The sequence below is a fragment of the Dama dama genome, chromosome 10 (assembly GCF_033118175.1).
Source record: "Dama dama isolate Ldn47 chromosome 10, ASM3311817v1, whole genome shotgun sequence".
In the NCBI taxonomy this organism is placed as follows: domain Eukaryota; kingdom Metazoa; phylum Chordata; class Mammalia; order Artiodactyla; family Cervidae; genus Dama; species Dama dama.
The window spans coordinates 18,134,328-18,155,953 of NC_083690.1; the positions used below are offsets into that span (position 1 = coordinate 18,134,328).

The 21,626-nt window shown below is 42.3% G+C and overlaps 1 protein-coding gene across 5 annotated transcripts in view; it reads right to left on the bottom strand.

Annotated features, from left to right (window-relative positions):
• Positions 1–273: 273 nt before the first annotated feature.
• TMC7 (transmembrane channel like 7) overlaps positions 274–21,626 on the bottom strand; it is a 52,859-nt gene continuing 31,506 nt past the window's right edge. For 2 of the 5 annotated variants that reach the window (XM_061152928.1, XM_061152932.1), the window contains exons 7-16: positions 19,310–19,457; positions 17,901–18,074; positions 16,357–16,514; positions 14,029–14,146; positions 13,631–13,728; positions 11,767–11,953; positions 9,509–9,639; positions 5,847–6,002; positions 3,199–3,277; positions 276–2,372 (exon numbers count right to left, since the gene is read on the bottom strand). In XM_061152928.1, the coding sequence (XP_061008911.1) occupies positions 2,298–2,372; positions 3,199–3,277; positions 5,847–6,002; positions 9,509–9,639; positions 11,767–11,953; positions 13,631–13,728; positions 14,029–14,146; positions 16,357–16,514; positions 17,901–18,074; positions 19,310–19,457 (1,324 nt within the window). In that variant the 3' untranslated portion in view covers positions 276–2,297. Of the gene's footprint in view, positions 2,373–3,198; positions 3,278–5,846; positions 6,003–9,508; positions 9,640–11,766; positions 11,954–13,630; positions 13,729–14,028; positions 14,147–16,356; positions 16,515–17,900; positions 18,075–19,309; positions 19,458–21,626 lie in introns of all 5 variants that reach the window. The other 3 variants (XM_061152929.1, XM_061152931.1, XM_061152930.1) reach the window with 3 other exon arrangements.

Below are 21,626 nucleotides of genomic sequence, written 5' to 3' on the forward strand. Positions count from 1 at the left end.
AGAATAAAATTCCTCTGGGAGATGGGATAGGGAATGCTTGAAATAACTATGTCTTTTAAGTTTAAAACACATGCACACACATCCCTCGTTGGCTTAAAAGAGTCTTAAAAGCACTCATTTGATGACTTTCTAAAATTAAATATTTCTTTCTTCTCTCTGATTCTAGGAAAAGGCAAAGAGTAACCTTACAAACTGCTATAGTTTTATATGGTCACTAGATTGCTGACAAGACCCCTCCAAGAATTCAAATACACACAATCACATTTTAAAACCTTCAAGATACAGTTTAATCAGTAGTTTTAATGCACATTTGTTAGAGAGAGCTGCACTTTAACAACTATACAGACATCTCCTGCAGTTATTAAAATTTTCAAAATATATAAAAACATTCAAGTAAGAAGTATGCAAATTAGCAGCATTTACCTAAGATGAATATATTAGCATATTTCAGTATAATAACAGGGAAAGAAAACAGAGCTTCCAACACACACACACACACACAAACACACAACAAAGAATACTTGACTGTTCTCAGAAGCATGCTGAAGGCAAGAATGAGCTACATATAAATTCTTTAGGCAAAAATGCCAACAATTTAGAATTTTTTAAGTGAGGATGGAATGAACTTTCATTTGTTCAAAATTCCATACTAGTTATTAGACTTAAATATTCATACACCTTAAAAAGGTATGAAAAGCTTGAAAAGCTCATCAGTTTCATAGTTTTTAAAAATACCCTGTGTTAATACTAACTATAGAAGAGCAAAAAAAAAAAGTCTGGCAAAGGGACAAGTAGATAGACTTGTGTTAACTATGGTGAGCTTGCTTTATTTCTAAGAGGAAGGAGTCAATCATTCTGAGTAATAGGAGAGTCCTGGGGGTGGGAAATAGTCTTCATAGCAGCAGCTTTTTAAAAGCTGCACCCACCTTTAAATGCCAGGCTATCCCAAGGAAAGGTTTAACGAGCCAGTGAAAGGAAGGAAAACAAGAGAAGGAGGGCACAGTCCATTACAAAACGACAGTACTTTGGAAAAGATTCTGAAGGTATTAGAATGAAAACTGATTAAACTATAATCAAGGCTTATGTGAAAAGGTTTAAAGCTATCAATTTCAGGTAAGCTTATGCTGAGGTATTTATTGCATACGGTTTTTATGGTAACAGGAGTCTTAAGAGATATCTACACGTTTTGTAAAATGAAATTAAAATTTTTAAGCATGAGAAAAACAAGAGCCCTTAAAACTATGAATACGTACATTTAAAAGCTCCAGCATTCGGTCCAGTTGGGTACACCGCCAAAGGCTGGCCTGATGCTGCAGCCCATGTGCCCGCAAACACTCAGACACTCAACAGCCCCTTCCAGCCTGGCTCTGAACCGGGAAGTGCCCTTCAGAGACCTCAGTGCCAGAAGGGACGCGGCCTTTGGAAGAGTGAGACACACTCTGCCTCTTAAATCTTGATGGCACAGAGCCCTCTGCCAAGTCTCCAAACCCAGGACTAGAAGGGGATGGAAGGCTGTGAATATCCAGGCCCTTAAAGCAGCTTCCCCTGAGTAACAAGGCTGTAGCTACATGCCCAGGAAGCTACGAAATCCAGGCTGCCAAGCTGCAGCTGCTCCCCCCATCACGGGCTCAATCCAAGGCCCTCGGGGCCTGCCTTATTCACACCGCAGGAAGGGCTTTTCGCTGCCATACAGGATTACTCTCATATTACATACTACCATGTAGCTGAAATTACATAACCCTCCTCTCCATACTCCTCTATCTGTTTCAAACATCCAGATTGCATGGTTTCTGCATTTTAAGTCTACAGAACCATTCACAAGAGTCACTGCTTCTTAAGGGAACAGCTCTCAGCCTAAACCTCCAGAACCTGGTTCAAAAGAACGAACCCAGGCTCATGGACAGATGACCTCCACAGTTAACTTTAAAAGACGATACAAGTAAGCTTGTAAAAACATGAGTGGTCTCTCTTCAATTTTGGTTGGAAAGCTTCAGTGGCTCTCCTCAATTTTGGTTGCAAAGCTTCAAAGTCAGTGTTTTGGTCAAGTCGCCCCTGAGCTGCTGGGTTACAGGCAAAAGATGTGGTTTTAAACCTGCTTTTCTAAGTTCCTAATGCCCTAAACAGGGACCTGGTAATGTAAACACCGCCACTGGAGCTGCACGTATGGAGCCACTTTCAGGAAAGGCCCAAACTCCAGAAAAATATATTTTAAAATTTCTGCTAAAATCCCCAACGGATATCGTAGGCTGGCAGGTCACCAGGCCAGCCTGTAAGCCACAGGCGGCAGCATCTCCCCATCAGTCTAGCCGGTTCCTCAGATCCCTCTGGGCTTCTGTGAGTTTCTGGATTAGGTAACGCTTGTCACGACTTTCCTAAAAACAGAGACAGGTTCAACAGCACAGTCAATATATTTGGAAACAAATATTATTTCAACCCAAGAAATTACCTATCAGATTCGAGGCCAAGGATCCAAACTACTGGACCTCCAATGACCTCCAAACTGTCTCTTTCACTCTTGTCCCCCGGACCCCCAGCAGCCCCCGGTCCACAAAGCAGCCTTGTAAAAATGTTCTTCTAAAAATGAACATCAGTCTTGGACAACACCCTCCAGTGGCTTCTTATCACTCAGAATTAAACCCAGACTTCTCACCAGCGCCCTCAGGCGGTGCTGTGACTTAAGCTCGCCTTGCCTTTCCCATCATCTTGCACCCTCCATGCAGACTGCCCTTCCTCCTGGGCCCTGACCTCGCTGTTGTCTCTGCCTGTTACTCTCATACCCAAGACCTCCCATAACTGGCTCCTTCTCATCATTCAAGTCTCGGCTCTGTCGTCACTTCCGGCTGAGATGGCTGCTATCTCAGCAGCCGATGGTCCACCAGGCCCCTCTAACTAGCCCGTCTGTACCATCTTTAGAGCAGTTATTGCAATCGGAATGTATCTTTTTCCTTTAGCCACTGAGCAGTCCTGTCTCCCTTCTTCCCCTCTGCATCCCAGCACAGCATGAGGATGCACGTGCTGAAGGCACGGATGACTCAAGGACCTAAATGGAGCTGCAGGAGGCTGGGCCTGAAGGCAGAGTTCTGGGGTAGTGGTGATGGAAGTGTCCTGCTCTCTCTTCCTGGGAGAAGCTCCCCATTCCTTTCCGTGTCCTGCCATAGATGTCCCTGGCCCTGACCCCCGGGACCGGAGCTTTCTTACCAGGTTCAGCTGCTCTCGGAGCTGGACGACCACCCGCTTGTGCGCTCCGGCTAGGGCGATGAAGTAAAACATAATCAGGCTGCAACGTAAGGCGAGAGGTCACTAGGGAATCTGTACCATCTGAAGGCCACTGGAAAACAACCCAATACACTTGGCCTGGAACAGTTTTACTTTTGTTCAAACAGAAGAAAAAAAGAAAACCCTCATCTCTCCCAAGCAGAGAGCATCAGAAATGGCCAGAAAGGTTTTATTTGGCAGTGGCAGCAAAGACTGATTCCTGCCTTGCTTTCTAAGTTAATACTAATGCTCTTGAATTTCCACTGGCACACACGTGAGAGGGGAGAGAGGTGGAGATGGGACAGAAGCTCAGCTCAACACAGAATAAAGTGACTGTGGATGATCACTGTGGAGCCTCTCTGGCCTCAGCTCCCTCATCTGTAAAATGGGGGTAACAGAGTAAAACCCAGTGATAACAAGCCTAACATAATACAATTCTGAATAAAAGCAACTGGCAATTGCTCCTGTTTTCTGTGTACCCCCGGACCTCAATTGTGGGTGGTTGAAGTTATTATCTTTGAGAAGATGGACAAGTGAAGTGAAGGGCAAGTGTCCAGGAAAACAGCAGGCATCCACGAAGGGGAGGTGGCTCCCTGTTTAATCTCCCCAGAGAAGGCTGAGGAAATGAGGGCCACTGGAATCAGGGATGTCAGTCTTCTCTTCTTCAAGTTCCCAGGGCCAAGGTCAAGAGTGACCCCCAAAGATGTGGAAGCCAGGACAGGTAACCACCACCAGATGGCGGCAGCCAAACCACAGCTGGAGTGAAGCAACAACGATGGAGCCGCTGAGTCCAGGATCCACGGAATTCCAGGCTAATGGGCTACAACTCCCACATCATCTTATTAATATCAAAGGTATCTTACCTTTAACAAGTAAATTTTTTAACCCTTTTCTTGGTGGGATTTTACTGTAGTAATATCTACATCATAGGATAACTGATGACTGCAGGAGTTAGTACAGGTAAGCTACAATCAACTCAATGATTTGTGGTAGTTTTACAGTTTCCAAGAACACTGAACCAGTGAATTCTGAAACAATGGTCCCAAAGGAAATACAGAGTAGGTTCCTTTGCGCCTCTGGTCACAACATTTTTGTCAGCAGATCAATACTTTCTTTTATGTTTCTTGAGAAAGAAAGTTATTAGTACATAATAACTGTTTCTGTTTAAAGACACCTTATTTAATATCACTGAACTCACAGCCAAAAGCACCATGATGTGTGCCCGAATGAAGCTTATCTAACAAGCACAGTATCTGCATAAAACACATCCCAGCCTTGGTGCACTTAGAAAACCCTAGACAACACTTCATGTCTGCATGAACAGCGAAATCACCCACCACCAAAAGCACGAAATGCAAGAAACATGGCACTATAAATAGATCATAAAAATTTAGGATACTTAGTTACAGTCTGAGCTATGGTTTGAATACTATGCTCTCCCAAGTTCATATAAGTCCTACTCCCAAGGTGATGGTATTAGAAAGTAGGCCTGTGGGAGGTGATTAGATCATGAGGATGAAGCCTTCACAAATGGGATTAGTGCCCCTATTAAAGAGATGTCAGAAAGTTCCCTAGCCCCTTCTGCCATTATAGAATATAAGAAGTCTGTAAGCTGGAAGAGGATCTTCACCTGACCATGTTGGCATCTTGATCCCAGACTTCCAGGCTCCAGAACCATGAGAAATATTTAGTGACCCAGACTGTGATATTCCACTACAGCAGTGGAATAATAAATGCACTGAGACACTGTATGTCAAAGCAACTCATTTTTTGTTACTCAACACATGTCCATAAATAACCACAAAAAAGCATTACTAGTATTGATTTTTTGGTTACAAAAATATTTTAGCTAGTAAGCATATTTACAATACAGAAAAAATATGGAATTTATGAATAATGAGAATGGACAGTAATTAGAACAAAGGCCTAGTACAAAGTAAGCCCTCAACACACATTTGTGATTAGAATTACTTCAACACACAAAATGAATTCACTGCACAAAAGCCCTCATCGCCTCTGCACCCAACCCTTGTCCTTTACTGAGCCTTCTTCACTAAAGGCCAGGTCCTCTGCTAAACACTTCATACATGTAACCATGTGTCCTTCTTCTCACAGCCCTCAAGGTATGTGCCATTTTTATTCCCATTTCCCAGGGGAGGAAATCAAGACTCAGAGAGGATATGTGATGACCTGAGGCCACACAGCTTGTAAATGGTAGAGCCAGGGTTCAAGGGCATGCTCCCACACTGGTACCCTTCTCTCAGCCCAGTTATCAATTCCTTTTCTGAAGAGCAACTAATTTTGTGATACTAATAATATGCAGTAATGCTAATAATATGCAGTGTTTATTGAGTTATATTTTATAAGTCAGCCATCTGGCTAAGTGCCTTATATTTGGGATCTCCCTGAACCTGTTCAACAATATTCTGAAAGAATTACTATTATTACACCATTTTAGAGATTAGGTAAAGTACAGCTCAGAGAGGTTCCGTAACATACCAAGTGTCTCAGGTGAGCTCCATTTCCCAGCGGAGAGCAGCCCACCAGTCTCAATGGAAAATACTCGCAGAGCCGAGGTGGTTCTCACTTACCAGATGATCATGAAAAAAGGCACCGCGAAGGCTTCCGAAGTGATGCCATAAACCAGTGTCTGCAGCGAGTTGGGGAAGGTGCTCACTGTCTTGGGGACCACCTCCCAGGTGGTGTTGAAGTTGGTGAACGGCCCACAGGCTTTGGAGGAAGGGATGCTGCCAGGACACAAGGCATGAGGCTCAGGGCCAGGCCTGCAGCACAGGCTGAGCACCCCTCCTCTGCACACCCACAAAGCTTCACCAACAGGGACCCACGAGGAACTGCCTGACCTCATGGCCTTCTGGAATATTCCAGTCAAAAATGCTTACCCTGAAGTCTCACATCCCCAGACTTGCTTTCCACTTTACAAGAAATTGAAGACAGAAGGTCAAATTAAAAAATAGAGTTACCATATATGATCCTCCAATCTTACTCTTGGGCATATATCCAGAGAAAACTCTAATTTGAAGAGATACATGCACCCCAATGTTCATTGCATGGAAGCAAATTAAGTATCCATTGATAGATGAATGAATAGGAAGATGTGGTACACACACACCCTGGAATATTACTCAGCCAGAAAAAAGAATGAAATAATACCATTTGCTGCAAATGGATGGACCTAAAGATTATCATATTAAGTGAAGAAAGCCAGACAGAGAAATGGTATTTGTAATCTAAAAAAAAAAAAGAAAGAATAAAATGAGCTTTTTTACAAAACAGAAATAGACTCAGAGACATAGAAAACAAACTTACGGTTACCAAAGATGACGAGTGGGCAGGGATAAATTAGAAGTTTGGGATTAACATATACATACTGCTGCTGCTGCTGCTAAGTCACTTCAGTCGTGTCTGACTCTGTGCGACCCCATCCCTGGGATTCTCCAGGCAAGAACACTGGAGTGGGTTGCCATTGCCTTCTCCAATGCATGAAAGTGAAAAGTGAAAGTGAAGTCGCTCAGTTGTGTCCGACTCTTCGAGACCCCATGGACTGCAGCCCACCAGGCTCCTCCGTCCATGGGATTTTCCAGGCAAGAGTACTGGAGTGGGGTGCCATTGCCTTCTCCGATATACATACCACTTACATATAAAACAGATAATCAACAAGGACCTACTGCACAGCACAGAGAACTATACTCAGTATTTTATAATAACCTATAAAGGAAAAGAATCTGAAAAAGAATATATTTATATAACTAAATCACTTTGCTATACACCTGAAACTAACACAACACTGAACATCAACTATACTTCAGTTAAAAAAAAAAGAACCTGTTACTCGAAGATAGATACTCTGGTGATATTCTAAAACAGCAATACATTGAGCACCAGAAGTTAAAAAAAAAACACGAAAGAGCAAGTTAAATGACACTATGAGAAAACAGCTCTAGAATGTGGGGAGACCACTCTTCAGCCTATTAATTTAGAGGTGAGGAGACTGGCCTCGACTTTTTGAAGAATTAAAGGTTAAGAAAGACTAAGGAAACATGGTAAGCAAAAGTAATGAGTGAAACCTGAAAAAGATCCTCATTTAAAAAATAAAGCTCTAAAAGACTCTTTGGGGACAATTGGAGAAAGCTGGCAAAGGCAGGAATATGATATTGGCATTCATTTTCTTAGGTGTGACGATGTTATTGTGGATATATAGGAAGAATGTCCTTACTTTTAGGAAGTGAAGGTTTAGGTATTTAGGAATGAAATGTTATGATGCCTACAACCATTGTGTGGTTCATCATCACACACATAAAAGGTATGCAGAGAGAGAGAAGACAAATATAGCAGGATGCAACAATTGGGACATCCAGGTAAAGGGTATATAAGTTATCATTGTTGCTATTTTTTTCAACTTTTCTATAGATTTGAAAATTTTAAAAATAAAATTACAATGGGAAAAAATTAAGACTTACAAGAATTGCCTATAGTCACATCACAAAGTTCTGTGTAGGAGATTTTCTACTGCAGCCCTATTTTAGGGAAAAAAATAAATTCCTGGAAACAACCTAAATGTTGTTTAAGAAAATAGATGAGCAATTTATGATCCAGTCATACAATGGAATAAAGAACCACTGAGAGGGACACACACATTTGCAGATATGAGTGTCTTAGACAGAAACTAAGTAGTAGGAAACAGAACTGGAGGATGAATTTCTACCACACACTCTTCTATACTTTTCCAATTCTGTGCCATGGGAATGCATTTCTTATTTTAAAAATTCAAAGTAAATATTTTAAAAGAACAAGAGTTCTGCATGTGCTGGCCTGGAAAAAGGACATAATATAAAAGTGCAAAAAATTAAGTTGCCAAAACAGTATTATTCCATATGCATTAAAAAATAGCTTTTTCATAATAAATCTCTTTAATTTATACTCTTTTCTGTACTACTTGAATTTTTCAATGTATAACATACTACCATTACAATAAACATACATAGACTTTGGTCACCTGATGCGAAGAACTGACTCATTGGAAAAGACCCTGATGCTGGGAAAGACTGAAGGCAGGAGGAGAAGGGGATGACAGAGGATGAGATGGTTGGATGCCATCACCAACTCGATGGACATGAGTTTCAGCAAGCTCCAGGAGTTGGTGATGGACAGGGAAGCCTGGGGTGTTGCAGTCCATGGGGTCACAAAGAGTTGGAAACGACTGAGCGACTGAACTGAACTGAACTAACACAGACTCAAATTAGTTTAAAAAATAATAAAACCTGAGAGAGGAATTCAAAGTTCTAGGCTTTTCAATTAAAGATGAAGAAATGTGGCGCAGTGGTAAAGAATCCACCTGCCAATGCAGGAGGTGCAAGAGACATGGGTTTGATCCCTGGGTCGGGAAGATCCCCTGGAGTAGGAAATGGCAACCCGCTCCAGTATAAGAAAAAAAAAAAAAATGAAGAAATGGAACAAAATAAGATAAATAAAATAAAGAAATGGAATTCCATGAGACTAAGTCAAGGGGTGGTAAACTACAGCCCACAGACCAAATCTGGTCTACAGTCTATTTTTTATAAAGTTTTACTGGATCATAGTCTTGCCTGCTGGCTTATATACATAGATGAAACATAGGCTACATAGGTTGCAACATAGATGATATATAATCAGTTGAGCTGAACAAGTGCTATAGAGACCATATAGCTTGTAAAGGCTAAGTTGTTTACTCTCTTTCCAGCGTCTGGTATAAATGGTTATAACAGAAGAAGTGGCATCACTGGGTCTGGAACCCTCAATTTCTCATCCTCAGGACTGAGCATTTCCTCTCTTTCCAAATTCCACACTAGATGACACACTCCCTGTTCCATGTCTGAGTTGTCTTTATACCCCCAGCACCTAGCACAGTGCCTGGAACATAGAAGACACTCCAAGTCTTCTCAGTGACCATGCATTATCTTTACAATCAGAAGCAAACAATCCCAAAGGAGACCAGAAGAGAGGTCCTAGGAAAAGGGATCTGGTGGAAGAGACCCAAACAACACTCTCAAAACCAATGTGAGACCTGCAAGTCCAAGTTCAGAAGTGAACCAAGATATTTCAGCATCCAGAGGGTGATGCCAAAACAAAGGTGGACCTGACAGCCAGGAGCAACTTACTGACCTCTGCTGGTGCCAATAAAGAATGCAAAGAAGGCTTTAACACAAAAGATGGACAAGTCAAGGAGGGAATGTTCTAGAAAGAAAGTCATATTTACCGTGCCATGCTGATTGTCAGAGGTATAATTGCCAAGCATAGTCCAATCAGCAACACCAACAGGAAGAAGAAATTAGAATTGGATGCTCTGAACTGCCTCGGAGAGGGTCTGCAGGTATAAAGAAGACTTATCTAAGGAGAGAAAGGAAGAAAGAGGAAAAATGAAGAGCACTGCTTCTTTGAGGATAAATGAGCACAGTCATGCATTACAGTGGGAATATAAATTGGCTATAACCTTTCTAGAGGGTAGTCAGCAATATAGACCAAAATGAAAAAAATGGCCAAAACACATGTATATGGTATTTACTGCTACAGTTGTTGATAACAGGGAATACCTGAAAACAACCAAAGCAGCTATAATGTAGTTCCTTAAAGGTTAAAGTGATCCATACGATGGAAAACCACCTAGCCCTTAGAAAAAACAAGAGCTTTACATCGTATATGGCACTGTCAAATGAAAAGCCAGGATGTCAAAACTTTGTACTGTATGATCTCATTTTTTTAATGTATTTTTAAACATTTTACTGTAAATTTATTTTTTCAGCTTTACTGAGGTATAATTGACAAATAAAATTATAAGGTAGAGTATACAACTTGATATGTTTACAGTATACAACATGAAGATTTGAAAGGATTCAAAAAGTATTCTCCTTAGGGGTTTAAATATTTATTAAATATATACATACCAGAATAGGACATACTTTGCTTGCATTTTTACATGCACATGGATTTTTCCTATGTATTAAGTCTTTACTGAATTTGTTCCAATACTGTTCCTGTTTTTATGTTTTTGGTTTTTTTGGCCATGAGGTATGTGGGATTTCAGGCTCTCTGACTGGGGACGGAAACAGCACCGTCTGCACTGGACCCCCAGTGCTTAAGTTCCTTTCCTATATATTAAAAATAAATATTTCCAATGAGGGAAAGACTTGAAGGGGAGATCAGGTGGGGAAGGGGAGAGAAAGAGGCATATACTTCCTCCTGAGTATTGCAGAAAGCTACAGTCTCAGGAGCATCAAGCTCCTGTGACCACAGCAGTCAGACCATCTTGTGAGCCGAGGGACCCTGGCGTCTGGTCAGGGTGTCTGGGGGCAGCTGGCCAGTCAAGCTGGGGTGTCAGAACTCAGTCCAGTGCCCGTGACCCATTCTATTACCCACATGCTGTCTTTACTGAGCTACAAGCTGGGAAGCCACTGCCTAACTGACATTTTCTGGAAGAAGAAAAAGTTCCTATGAGTTTTCTGGCATCAATTTCTCCTGTGGTGACTTCAGCCAACTGAAGTTTTCAAATGAAAGCACTGGAACATTCTTCAAAGACCAAAACGGCCGGGTAGAAAGTATGACCCAATGAAAGGCCCTGCCTACTGGATTAAGGGCATAGGCTCTGGAGTGAGGTAAACTTGGGTTCACATCTCAGGAGTCACTGATAAGCTGTGTGATTTTGGATCAGTTACTTAACCTCTCTGAACTTCAGCTTCCTAATTTATAAACTATGGATTACTAGCAGTACCTAAAGTATTACATGATCATCTATATAGTGTTCAGCAGAGTGGGAGGACACAGTATTATTATCACCTGTTAGTACTGTTGTTCTTATTAATAATACTATTATTACTTCCATTTTTTAATCCCCAGGGCCTGGTATATTAGGTGCTCAATTATGTTGGGCTTATTAACAGAGGGTACCTCTAGAAGAAGGGATGGAATACATACCTGCACTGTTTAAATGTTTAACAGTGAGCATATATTGCATCTATAAGTTTTAGAAGTTTAATTAAAAAGCCAAAATAAATTAGTCATCTGTAGGGCTACTTCACCCACTGAGCCCTTAGTTCAGATACAATACCTACGATCTGTGAACTGTTTGAGGAGCTACACAAATAATTGAGAACTGAAAATAAATGCACCAGCTCCAAAAGCCAAGCAGAAAATTACAAAATTTTAATTAATAAACCTTTTCTTAAATATCATCAAAATGAACCACTGTCAACTTACTGATCAATTGCAACTCAACTCTTAGCTACATACAAAAAACATTTAAACCATAGGAGCAACACCATTCTTCAACTCTCAAAATGATAAAAATGTGAAAATCCATTCAAAGTTTTTTTCCAGAATAAAAAAATATGTATCAAATAAGGGATGCAATTTTGATACATCTGATGGGATCTGGGTGGGTTCCAGGTATGTGTGTGCTGAACGTCCTGCAAGATCAAGAATGGTCCAGGTTATCGACCCCTCAACCCCACCTCTCCTTACCTCTTTCACGTAAAAGATGATAATGAACTTCAAGGTTGCAATTGCAGGAAGAAGGGGTGAGAAAAAGGCTCCAATCCAACAAATGGTCTGCCCGTAAACAATCCCCAGAACATTATCAGGGATGGCAAACTCCTGCTCTCCCCAGCACTGAAAAAGCTTCCAGGAGGAACAGTAGGTCACCAGGATCCTGCAAATGAACAGGACAGCTTACCACCTGGACTACCAGCGTCGGCCAAGGCAGAGAATCACATCCACACAATTAGGGCTGTTTCCATGCATACTTCTCATGCAAAGTGTTAGTCATATGTCTAGAAGATGCAAAGTACAGTGAACTCTGGAGTCATTAAGACTAGGGTACAAGTCTCAGATCTATAGGTTACCAGCCAAGTAACATTAGACAAGGCTCCTTTTTCTCATCTCAAATGTAGGGGGATTATAACATAGCCTACTGTGCTGCACTGTACTAACAGTAAATGACCAGGGCAATCTCTGTGTGCTGGCGGTCCACTCAATTCAAGAAGTACAGCGCTATTGATCATCCACACAGATAATGGCTTATGAGGGACTTATCACCCTGCATGCCACTCCTGGAATTCTGGATGCTTCCTACAGAAATCCTAGGACCAGAGGCCTGAGATACGTACACACAGCTATTCACTGTAGCATTACCACATATTAGCAAAAATACTGGGTAACAACCTAAGCGTCCATCAGCAGGGGCTTCATCATCAAATTAGAAGCCGTGTGTGCAGAGGACTATCACACAGTCTTTAAAACATATGTGTCCTGACATGTAAAGTCATGGTACCTTGCTTGTGTGGGGGGAAAAGCAAGCTGTGGACCCATGTAGACGTAACATGATCCCATTTGTGGGCAAGAAAAGGACACTTCCAGCAAGACTGTGTTTATTTACATATATATTTATGCAAATATGCTTTTTTCTTTTTAAGGATGGCTGGATCTACCCCCAGGTGTTAACAACGGCCACCTCCGAGGAGTGGGGTGGGTCTGGGGAATTAGGGGTAAGGTAACAAGAGGGCGTTCACTACTCTCAGAATTTCTGTATTTATTTAAACACTAAAAAATTGTAATATAAACATTCACATCATATTTGTGTAATTTTTTTAAAAGGACAGTTTCTTTTTTAATGTTTACTTTTACGGGTTTATTGAACTTCTGGCATAAGCCAGGAGACTTTGTACATGTGAGTAAAAAAGAATTTGTACATGTGATTAAGTGAACAGTTTCACTTAAGGCTCAAAAAGATGCTGAGAAAAAAAAAAGTTTTTTAATGATGGCATGGTAATGATAATCCTGATGGTGAGAGTTAATGTTTTGTTGAGCTTTGTGGCATGGAGTGTTCTTAGTACTTTTATCTGCATTTTGTCATTTAATCTTCACCAAAGGGGTATGAGGTGGGTACTGCCACTATTCCCATTTCACAGGCAGGAAAACAGGCACAGAGCTTCAGTAACGTGCCCAAGGTCACGTGATGAGGAAATGGGCAGTGCTGGGCTTGAACACAGATTAGGAAATGCAGTGTCCACTGCAGCCTGGAGGGCCTCCACTAACAGGGCCCGTGGCTCTGACCTGGCAAGAAGTCACCCGAGGGCATCCCCCGGAAAGCAGTATCATTTCTGCTCTTTGTGCTGCCTTTCAATGGGGCACATAATGGACCAGGGCGGGGATGGCCTGGAGCTGTCTGAAAGGCACCAGGGCGTGTCCAGTGGTTTCCAGGATGTGGTTTCCAGGATGTGGAATCATCCAGCACTTTGTGAAGAGCAGCGGTGACGGGAGCCTGTTGGGGGGGGGGGGGGGGGGGTGAGGGGTGGGGGCAGATAAGAGGGGTGCCCCTCACACTTACTTTCTAGGAAAATCCACAAAAAGTGTCACAGCCAGGATGATGATGAGGTCAAAGATCATCAGCTTGTACATTTCCTGCCCAACCTGGGTCTCCCAGCACTGAAACCAGGAGAGAAATGAGCCTGACTTGGAGCAGAAAAAGCCAGGTTCTACCAAGGTCACTTCCAGCCCCCGATCCTCTGCCTCTGAAGGCCACCAGCCAACACTCCTCTGAGCTCCAGCACAGACTTGGGTTTTCAAGCCCTTAGGAGTTGCTGGTGTGACAGACTCAGCTACAGAGCAAGAAAGAGGATCATCTGGGATTCACACCCTTGGCTCCATGGGCTGTTCTCTCGATCTTAATGCTACCGCTCCCCCTCAATGACCCACCTCGTAGGACGCCCTTCCCCCCAGCCTCACCGGGTAGAGTTTCTGGTTGTAGCCACAGAGCTCACACAAGTAGTTGTCACAGGAAGTAATCTTGGAGCCCAGGGTGAACACCAGCACACAGATGGTAGCCAGCCGCATGAACACACACCTGCAGGGAAGAGGGGAGGCGGGGAGCACAGGATGAGAAGGGCTCGGGCCGAGCTGGCCCCTCGGAACAGGGCTGGGTACAGGGAAGTTGCCTTTCTTAACAGCAAACCCACAGATGGGCACTGAGTTTCAGTTTTGGATGATGAGTAAGTTCTGGAAATGACAGTAGTGATGGTGGTACAATGCTGAGTATGTACTTTGCGCCACTGAATTGCACACTCAAAAGTGGCTAAGATGGTAAATTTCATGTTATATATATTTTATCATGTTAAATATATTTTCATGTTTACATATTTTATATACATTTTTTTTAATGCAAAAAAAAAAAAAAAAAAGGTCAGAAAGCTGGGAAGTCCTGAGTCCATGATGATATAGCCAAGCTCAGAACAACTCCTCAAAAGAACTAATTGAAGTTTCTAAGTATCAGCTTTGAGAGATGGCATAGGATATATTGAGAAGTGAAAAAAATATATATTGCAGAGTCTCAGGTAGAAACAATCCTATTTTTTTTTTAAACAATCCTATTTTTAAAAGAAAACCAAATGTGTGAATGTCGGCATGAACAACAGGAACCATGTAGATAAGGGCTGATGGGGGGAAGTGGATTCAAGACAGGAGGGCAGAGGGCTTGTTTTCTTTAAAGATGGTTCATCTACTGTTTGGTTTGTAATTTTAAAAAATTAAATGAATTAGAAATATTAAAAAGTGTGTGGGTTGGGGAGCAAACCTATACTATCCACCTGATATTCTGTCCTCCTGGGAGATGTGAGTACCCAGCATTGCCAGGGAGGCTTCCATAACTCAAAACTGAATTGGAATCTAATTAAAAAGTCTGAATCCACAGTCATTATGATGAGTGGATATAGAAAAACAAAAGACACACACAGCAACAATGATCTAAACCCAAAATAAAGAACATTATATAAGACAAATGCCCCAGCTTCTCTGACAAACCAATGGCATAACACAAGGGGAGGGGGACTTTTGAAAGGACAAAACGGATTTATGAAACATTAACAACCCAACACAGCAGGTGGCCTTTCTCTGGATCTTTATTTGAACAAACCAAGACGAGCCAATCATAGAAAGCCCTCTGCAGCTCCATCAGGGACCTGACAACTCTATGAGGCATGATGATGGCTATGTTTAAAAAGAAAAGTCCTTGTCACTTTAGAGATACACTGAAGCTTTTACAGGTGAAACATGTTGCCTGAGATTTGCTTAAAATATTCCAGCCGAGTGGGGGAACCGCATGAAAGACTAGCAAAATGTTGGTAAATAGTTGAAACTAGGTGATGGACACATGTAGAGGGTCATGATACTGTCCTATTTGAAAATTTCCAAAATAAAACTTTTTTTAAAGATGCAAAAACTATCTGAGGCACTTGAGAAGCAGAAAGAAAATGTTCCTGTTTCACACAGTCCCCACCTGGCCCTCCTTAACTCATGTGTGTTAACTCCCTGGGTCCAGCTTTACCCTTGGCATTTATTTATTTATCTTTTAATGAAACTGAATATTTTTTAGTATGAGAAGAGATATTACAACAAATTATAAAAAGGCAACAGTAGCACACACAGTCGGTGTCTGGGCCACATTTTTCTCAGCATTCACTCCAGCAAAGGTCTCAGGTTCCTACTCGAAGTTTCTAGTGTAACTCTCTTCCCAAGGCCCACGCGATGGGGCTGTGGGATGGAACTCGTGGGGGCGTTAATGCCCTTGGGACTCAGCCACCCTTAGGCAGGGGAGAGTGAACATTTGTTGAAGAACAAACACTCTCCTGAGTAGGAAAACCCTAAGATATTTTCCATGCAAACTCCCTGAGCTGTCCCGCAGACGGAGCCCCAGTTACATCTTCCCAAACAGCATGCCCTTTATTAGCTGCCTTGCCTTCTATCTCTCACTTCTCCTCACTCTCCTGCTGGTATACACGTCTTTCTAACATCTTCAGGGCAACATTCTTCCAAGGGCCCACCCTAGGCCCTCAGCTGTCAGTGAGCTAATACATGAACCAAAAATACACTGCAGCTGAGTAGATGCTTAAGTCCAACAGTTTCCCTGCATGTGAAATATCAGATTCATTTGTGGAGACTATCTGAAGGCTGAAGAGGATTTTTGACCCAGCAGGGAAAGGTACCACAATTGATTAGCAATGTCTGCTGTGGGCAGGGGAGGTGACAAGTGGTGACCTGTTTGGCATGCCTAGGCATTACCTAAGGATTGTCAGCCGGATCTCAAAGCCTGGGGAATAATCCTCATAGTGGATGATCTTGGCAAAGATTATTGGGGTGATAAAATTGGCCAGCGTGATCACAATAGAAGGCAGGTACAGAATCAAGAGGTTCTCTCCAAAAACCATCTTGTCAATTTCCTATGAAGATAACAAAACTGGTCAGGAGTATAATAAATTGCATCACAAATGAATTGACCTTAAGAGAACACAACTATAGATGTGTCAAATCATTATGCTCAACACCTTAAACTTACACAGTGTTGAATGTTAATTAGATCTCATTAAACTGTAAGGGGGAAAAACACCCAAACAGATTTAGCAAATGAAACAAAACATTTTTTCATTTAACATGGCACCTAAAACTAAGCCATCTTCTTCCTTGGGTGTTCAAACAGAGGAACCGTGATCTAGTACCATACTAAATGAAAAACAAGCTCTACTGGATTTATTAAGATGAAAAATTTAAAAACCCATGCATTCTGGATCAATGGGTAATTTACAGCATTAGCAAGGCTGTAATTTTATTTTTATCCCAGACAGCCACATGTCACCAAAATTCTATTATTATGAAAGGAGAGAGTGACTGCTGCTGCGTCGTTTCAGTCGTGTCCGACTCTGTATGACCCCATAGACGGCAGCCCACCAGGCTCCCCCGTCCCTGGGATTCTCCAGGCACGAACACTGCAGTGGGTTGCCATTTCCTTCTCCAATGCATGAAAGTGAAAAGTGAAAGTGAAGTCGCTCAGTCGTGTCCGACTCTTTGAGACCCCGTGGACTGCAGCCCACCAGGCTCCTCCGTCCATGGGATTTTCCAAGCAAGAGTACTGGAGTGGGGTGCCACTGCCTTCTCCCGGAGAGAGTGGCTATCCCAGGTTAATTAGTACGACAGCCTTGAAAATGCTGTAAATTACCCATTGATACAGAATCTGTTTCCCGAGGTAAATGGCTATCTATCCAACTAAATTTTGGCCCAAGGGACATAAGTAGAAGTTTTAAGTGCAACCTCCATATCCTGCCCCCCACCTCCTTCACTTCCTCCCCACTGGCTGGAATGTGAACACGGTGGGCTACCCTATGCCATATGGGAGAAGGTCACATCCTAAGGAAGGCAGAGCTACAGATGGAAGGAACCTGGGCCCCTGATGGCTGATTTCATGAAGCGGAGCCACTAGACCAACTAGGATTTTCAAAACCACTGTTATTTTAGGTAAACTGAGGCCCCTTTACCTACTTACTAAAGTAGTACAGTTGGGGCTTAAATCCAGGCAGTCCAGCCTAGACTTGAATACTGTTAATTCCAGGAGGAGTAGGTACCCCAAACACTCTATTTTGGATGCTTTTTTCCCTACTGAAAATAAAAAGTTGGTCAGTCTGATTTTAGGTTTTTTGGCATATCAGCCAAATGTATATTCCCATATGTAAAACAGAATGATGATAGTATCTCCCTTGCAGGTTTGCAATACACTTAGCATACATAAGGCCCAACCGGAGTAAAAGCTAAACTGACTTTCATGAAGCACTTACTTTTTTCATGTGTTCTTGAGAGAATATAGTCGCTTTGTAGATTGCATAAAAGCATGCTGCTAAAACGGCCAGCACAATACAGTTCAAAAATAGTCTCAAAGAGTAAATTCGTATCGTTTCTTCTGAGGTCCTTTCTGCTATTTTTTGCCGTATTCTTTCCTCCTCCAGATCTGCCTGAGAACCAAAGAAAACCCATTTGTGAGCACTGGGATGAGGGATATTTAGGGGTGGAAATTGTGACTCATTGCCATACCCTCCCTCTCGATCCTTACAGTTTCCTTAAATACTCATCTCCCCCAGGATACCCTCTCAGACCAAGCCCAACCAGTTTCCAAGTCTACTAATAGTCTAAGTGAAGGCAGAGCCTCCTATTTAAGATTGCAATTAGACTTTGCAATATATGTGAAAACTGAACTATAACCCATTCAGGACATTAGCTAATGGAGTAATTATGTAGTAAGCATTGTGGGGCTTCCCTGGTAGCTCAGATGGTAAAGAATTCACCTGCAGTGCAGGAGACCTCGGTTCAACTCCTGGGTCAGGAGGATCCCCTAGAGGAGGGCGTGGCAACTCCCTCCAGTATTCTTGTCTGGAATATCCCCATGGACAGAGAAGCCTGGCGGGCTACAGGTCATGGGGTCCCAAAGAATTGGACACAACTGAACGACTAAACAGCACAGCAGGCTTTATTTCTTTAAACAAATAATACACCTGATTTGATTCCTTCTATCTCATGTTGTTAATCTTTTGATATCACCTGTCTCTCCTCCTTTTGGGGCAGGTTTGATAAAGATGGTATCTGTTACTCCTTTTATCCTGATTAATTTGGAAATTCTGCATTTTCATATTCTCCACATTGATCTTATCATCATAGCATTCTTAGTTCTATTTGTCCTGTTTTATGTTCTATTTCTCCTGGTTGTCATCAAGCAGAAAAATAACAGTACAAACCAACGAGGGCCTACAGTATAACACATGGAACACTACTCAATATTCTGTGATCATCTATATTAGAAAAGAATCTAAAAGAGAATGAACATATATACATGTAATAACTGAATCACACTGCTGTACATCTGAAACTAACACAACTTTGTAAAGCAACTATACTCCAACAACATTTTAAAAAAAAAAGAATCAGTTTTCTCCAACTAGGATTAAAATAAGTTTCCTAAAAAAAAAAACAGTTCAAGATGGTTCATGAGAAGGGAAGATACCATCTCTTTTCCCAGCTCCAGTTCACCAGTGTTAAGCTTGGAGCTAAAGTGATCAACCTCAGGAAGTGGTTCTTCAAAAAGCTCTTGAAAACTACCCAGGGGAAGGTAACTAAACAGGACAGCCGGCCCCCACTAGCTCCTCTGCAGGCTGCAGCCTCAGCTCCCACCGAGAGAAACCCAAGCAGCACTCACCCGGAGCTCATAACGCAGGCTGCTGTGCTTCAGGTCCGCCATGCTGCGGTTGGTGATGCAGAAGTCCCAGCCCGCAAAGATCTTGTTGCAGTAACTCTGGAAGTGCTCCTCACTCCGGATCAGGTTGATTTTGAACCCTTCCACCGACCTGACCCCAAAACATGATTATCCATTTTATAAGAACAACAAGACACAGGCCTGTGGATTGGCTTCGTCTCAAATTAAAAGGATACATTCTTGACTGCACCTTCCACCGATTTTGACATGCATGGCCCAGCTTTGGACCATTCTAAATATGTAGCAGACAACCAGGCATCTCATTGTTGAAAATCGGTCCCTTTATCCATTCAATGACCTTTTTCCACAGCTGGAATATAATCCAAACTCAACACACCTAGAGTCCTACATGATCCTTCATGGCACCATCTTTTCTCCCAGAGAGCTACTCTGCTATAATGACAATAGCTTTTTTTCTTTTCCATAAACACCCAAACCTCTCCTGCAGCCTCAGGGCCTTTGCACTTGCAGTTCTCTCTGCTCTCCCCTCTTCCCATGGCTGCCTTCTTCTTATTCCCTGGGGTTTCATTCAAATAACGCTTCCTTCCATAGATTCCCTCGCTATCCCATCTAAAGTTGTGGTTTCCTACTTCAAGTCAGTCTCTTTACTTTCCCTGACAGCAATAACCTAACCTACAATCATGTTATTTAATGTGTTCACTGTTTCTAAGTCCTTATCCTGACTAAAATTTAAATTCCTTGATGACAAGTATCCTGGCTGTCTTGCTACCTCTATATCCAGAGGACCTGGATATAAATATAGCCACTATCCATCTGATGAATAAATGCATGAGTAAATGACTTAAACAGTAAAATAACCAAATATTTAGTGAGCACCTGCTTAAGTCAGACACAACTCTGTTGCACAAGTTCATAATCAATACTCATTCAAATGCTTTTCTGGAAAACATACTTTGGCACTTGACATAGCAATAAAAACATCAAACACCACACACTCTGTAGACACACACTCTGTAGACAAACCAGGGTATTTTTAGGATTTGCTACCCGAACTGTGAACATAAATAGAAGTGGAAGGAATTAAAGCAATCAGTCATTCTGCCAAAGGTTCATAGCATGGCATTTATGTCAGAACCAGCTGGGCTGCTTTTCCAAAATGTAGATTCCCAGGTGATTCCATATCCTGAGGTTTTTAATTTAGTATGTCTCATGGGGAGGGGGGTGCGTCCAGAAATATGCTATTTATAAAGCTCCATGGTGATTCTGAGGTCCCACTCCAATTGAATGGTCTGATTTAGACCAAACCTACATTTTACAGATGAGAAAACTAAGATCTAGAGAAGGGAAAAATTATTTCCTAGGTCCAGAGGGTTAGAGGCAGAACTGGGGCTAGTTCAGTGGTGATGATGATGGTGATAATGATTTTGATTTAATAAATGTCTACAAGGTGCCAGGCCCAGTGCTAAGTCCTTTATCTGCCCTGTTTCAGTTAATCCTCCCAACAACCCTTCTAGGTGTGTACATTTCACAGATGAAGAAAATGAGGTCCAAAGAGGTGGAGTGACATTTGAACCTTGGTCTCTGGACCCTAAAATCCACCCTCTTTGCTACCCTATAGCACTTCCTCCTCCTTGGGGAGGCCGCTCCCCCTTACATCACAGGCACCCTCTCTGCAGGCTTTACCATGAAACAATCAAGGCCATTAGGTGAAAGAGCTCAATCAAGACCCGCAGGTGGATTCACTGTTCAGCTAATAAAGCTGCTTCTTCAGGGCCCCTTCCAAGGCCCTGGAAGTGCCTCAAGCAATGTGTTCATGAGGTCTTGGTTTTATTTTTTATAATATACAAAAGATATTTCCATGCCCTTTGTCTTACAGAGGTCCCCTCCATACTGTCTACACAGAAGGTCCATAAAACTTGGATCTGCCCCTACCATGAGCACAAACAGCAAAGCCAGAGCCCCAATCAACCATTTCTTTACTAAGCATCTTTCTGCCTTCAAGATGAGCAGAATGACTGCTCCTTCTCGTCAATACGCTATCTGTCTGGTGGGGAATAGACACACATCAGTTCACTTTCATCTCATAGATTCTGACTCAAGACACAAGTGCCTAGCTGGGCTCTGGGGTTCTCCCTGTGGTGGTGAACCCTGGTCTCCATGGAGGACAAGCTCAGCCTCTAACACCCTGGTCTCTTTTACATCTATAATAAGGAGCTTCACAGCCCCATGGCTTATAGCACTGCCTGGCTCTTATAGGGACAATGAAGTGGGTAAGAGAGGTGTTCATCCAAGCTTCCTA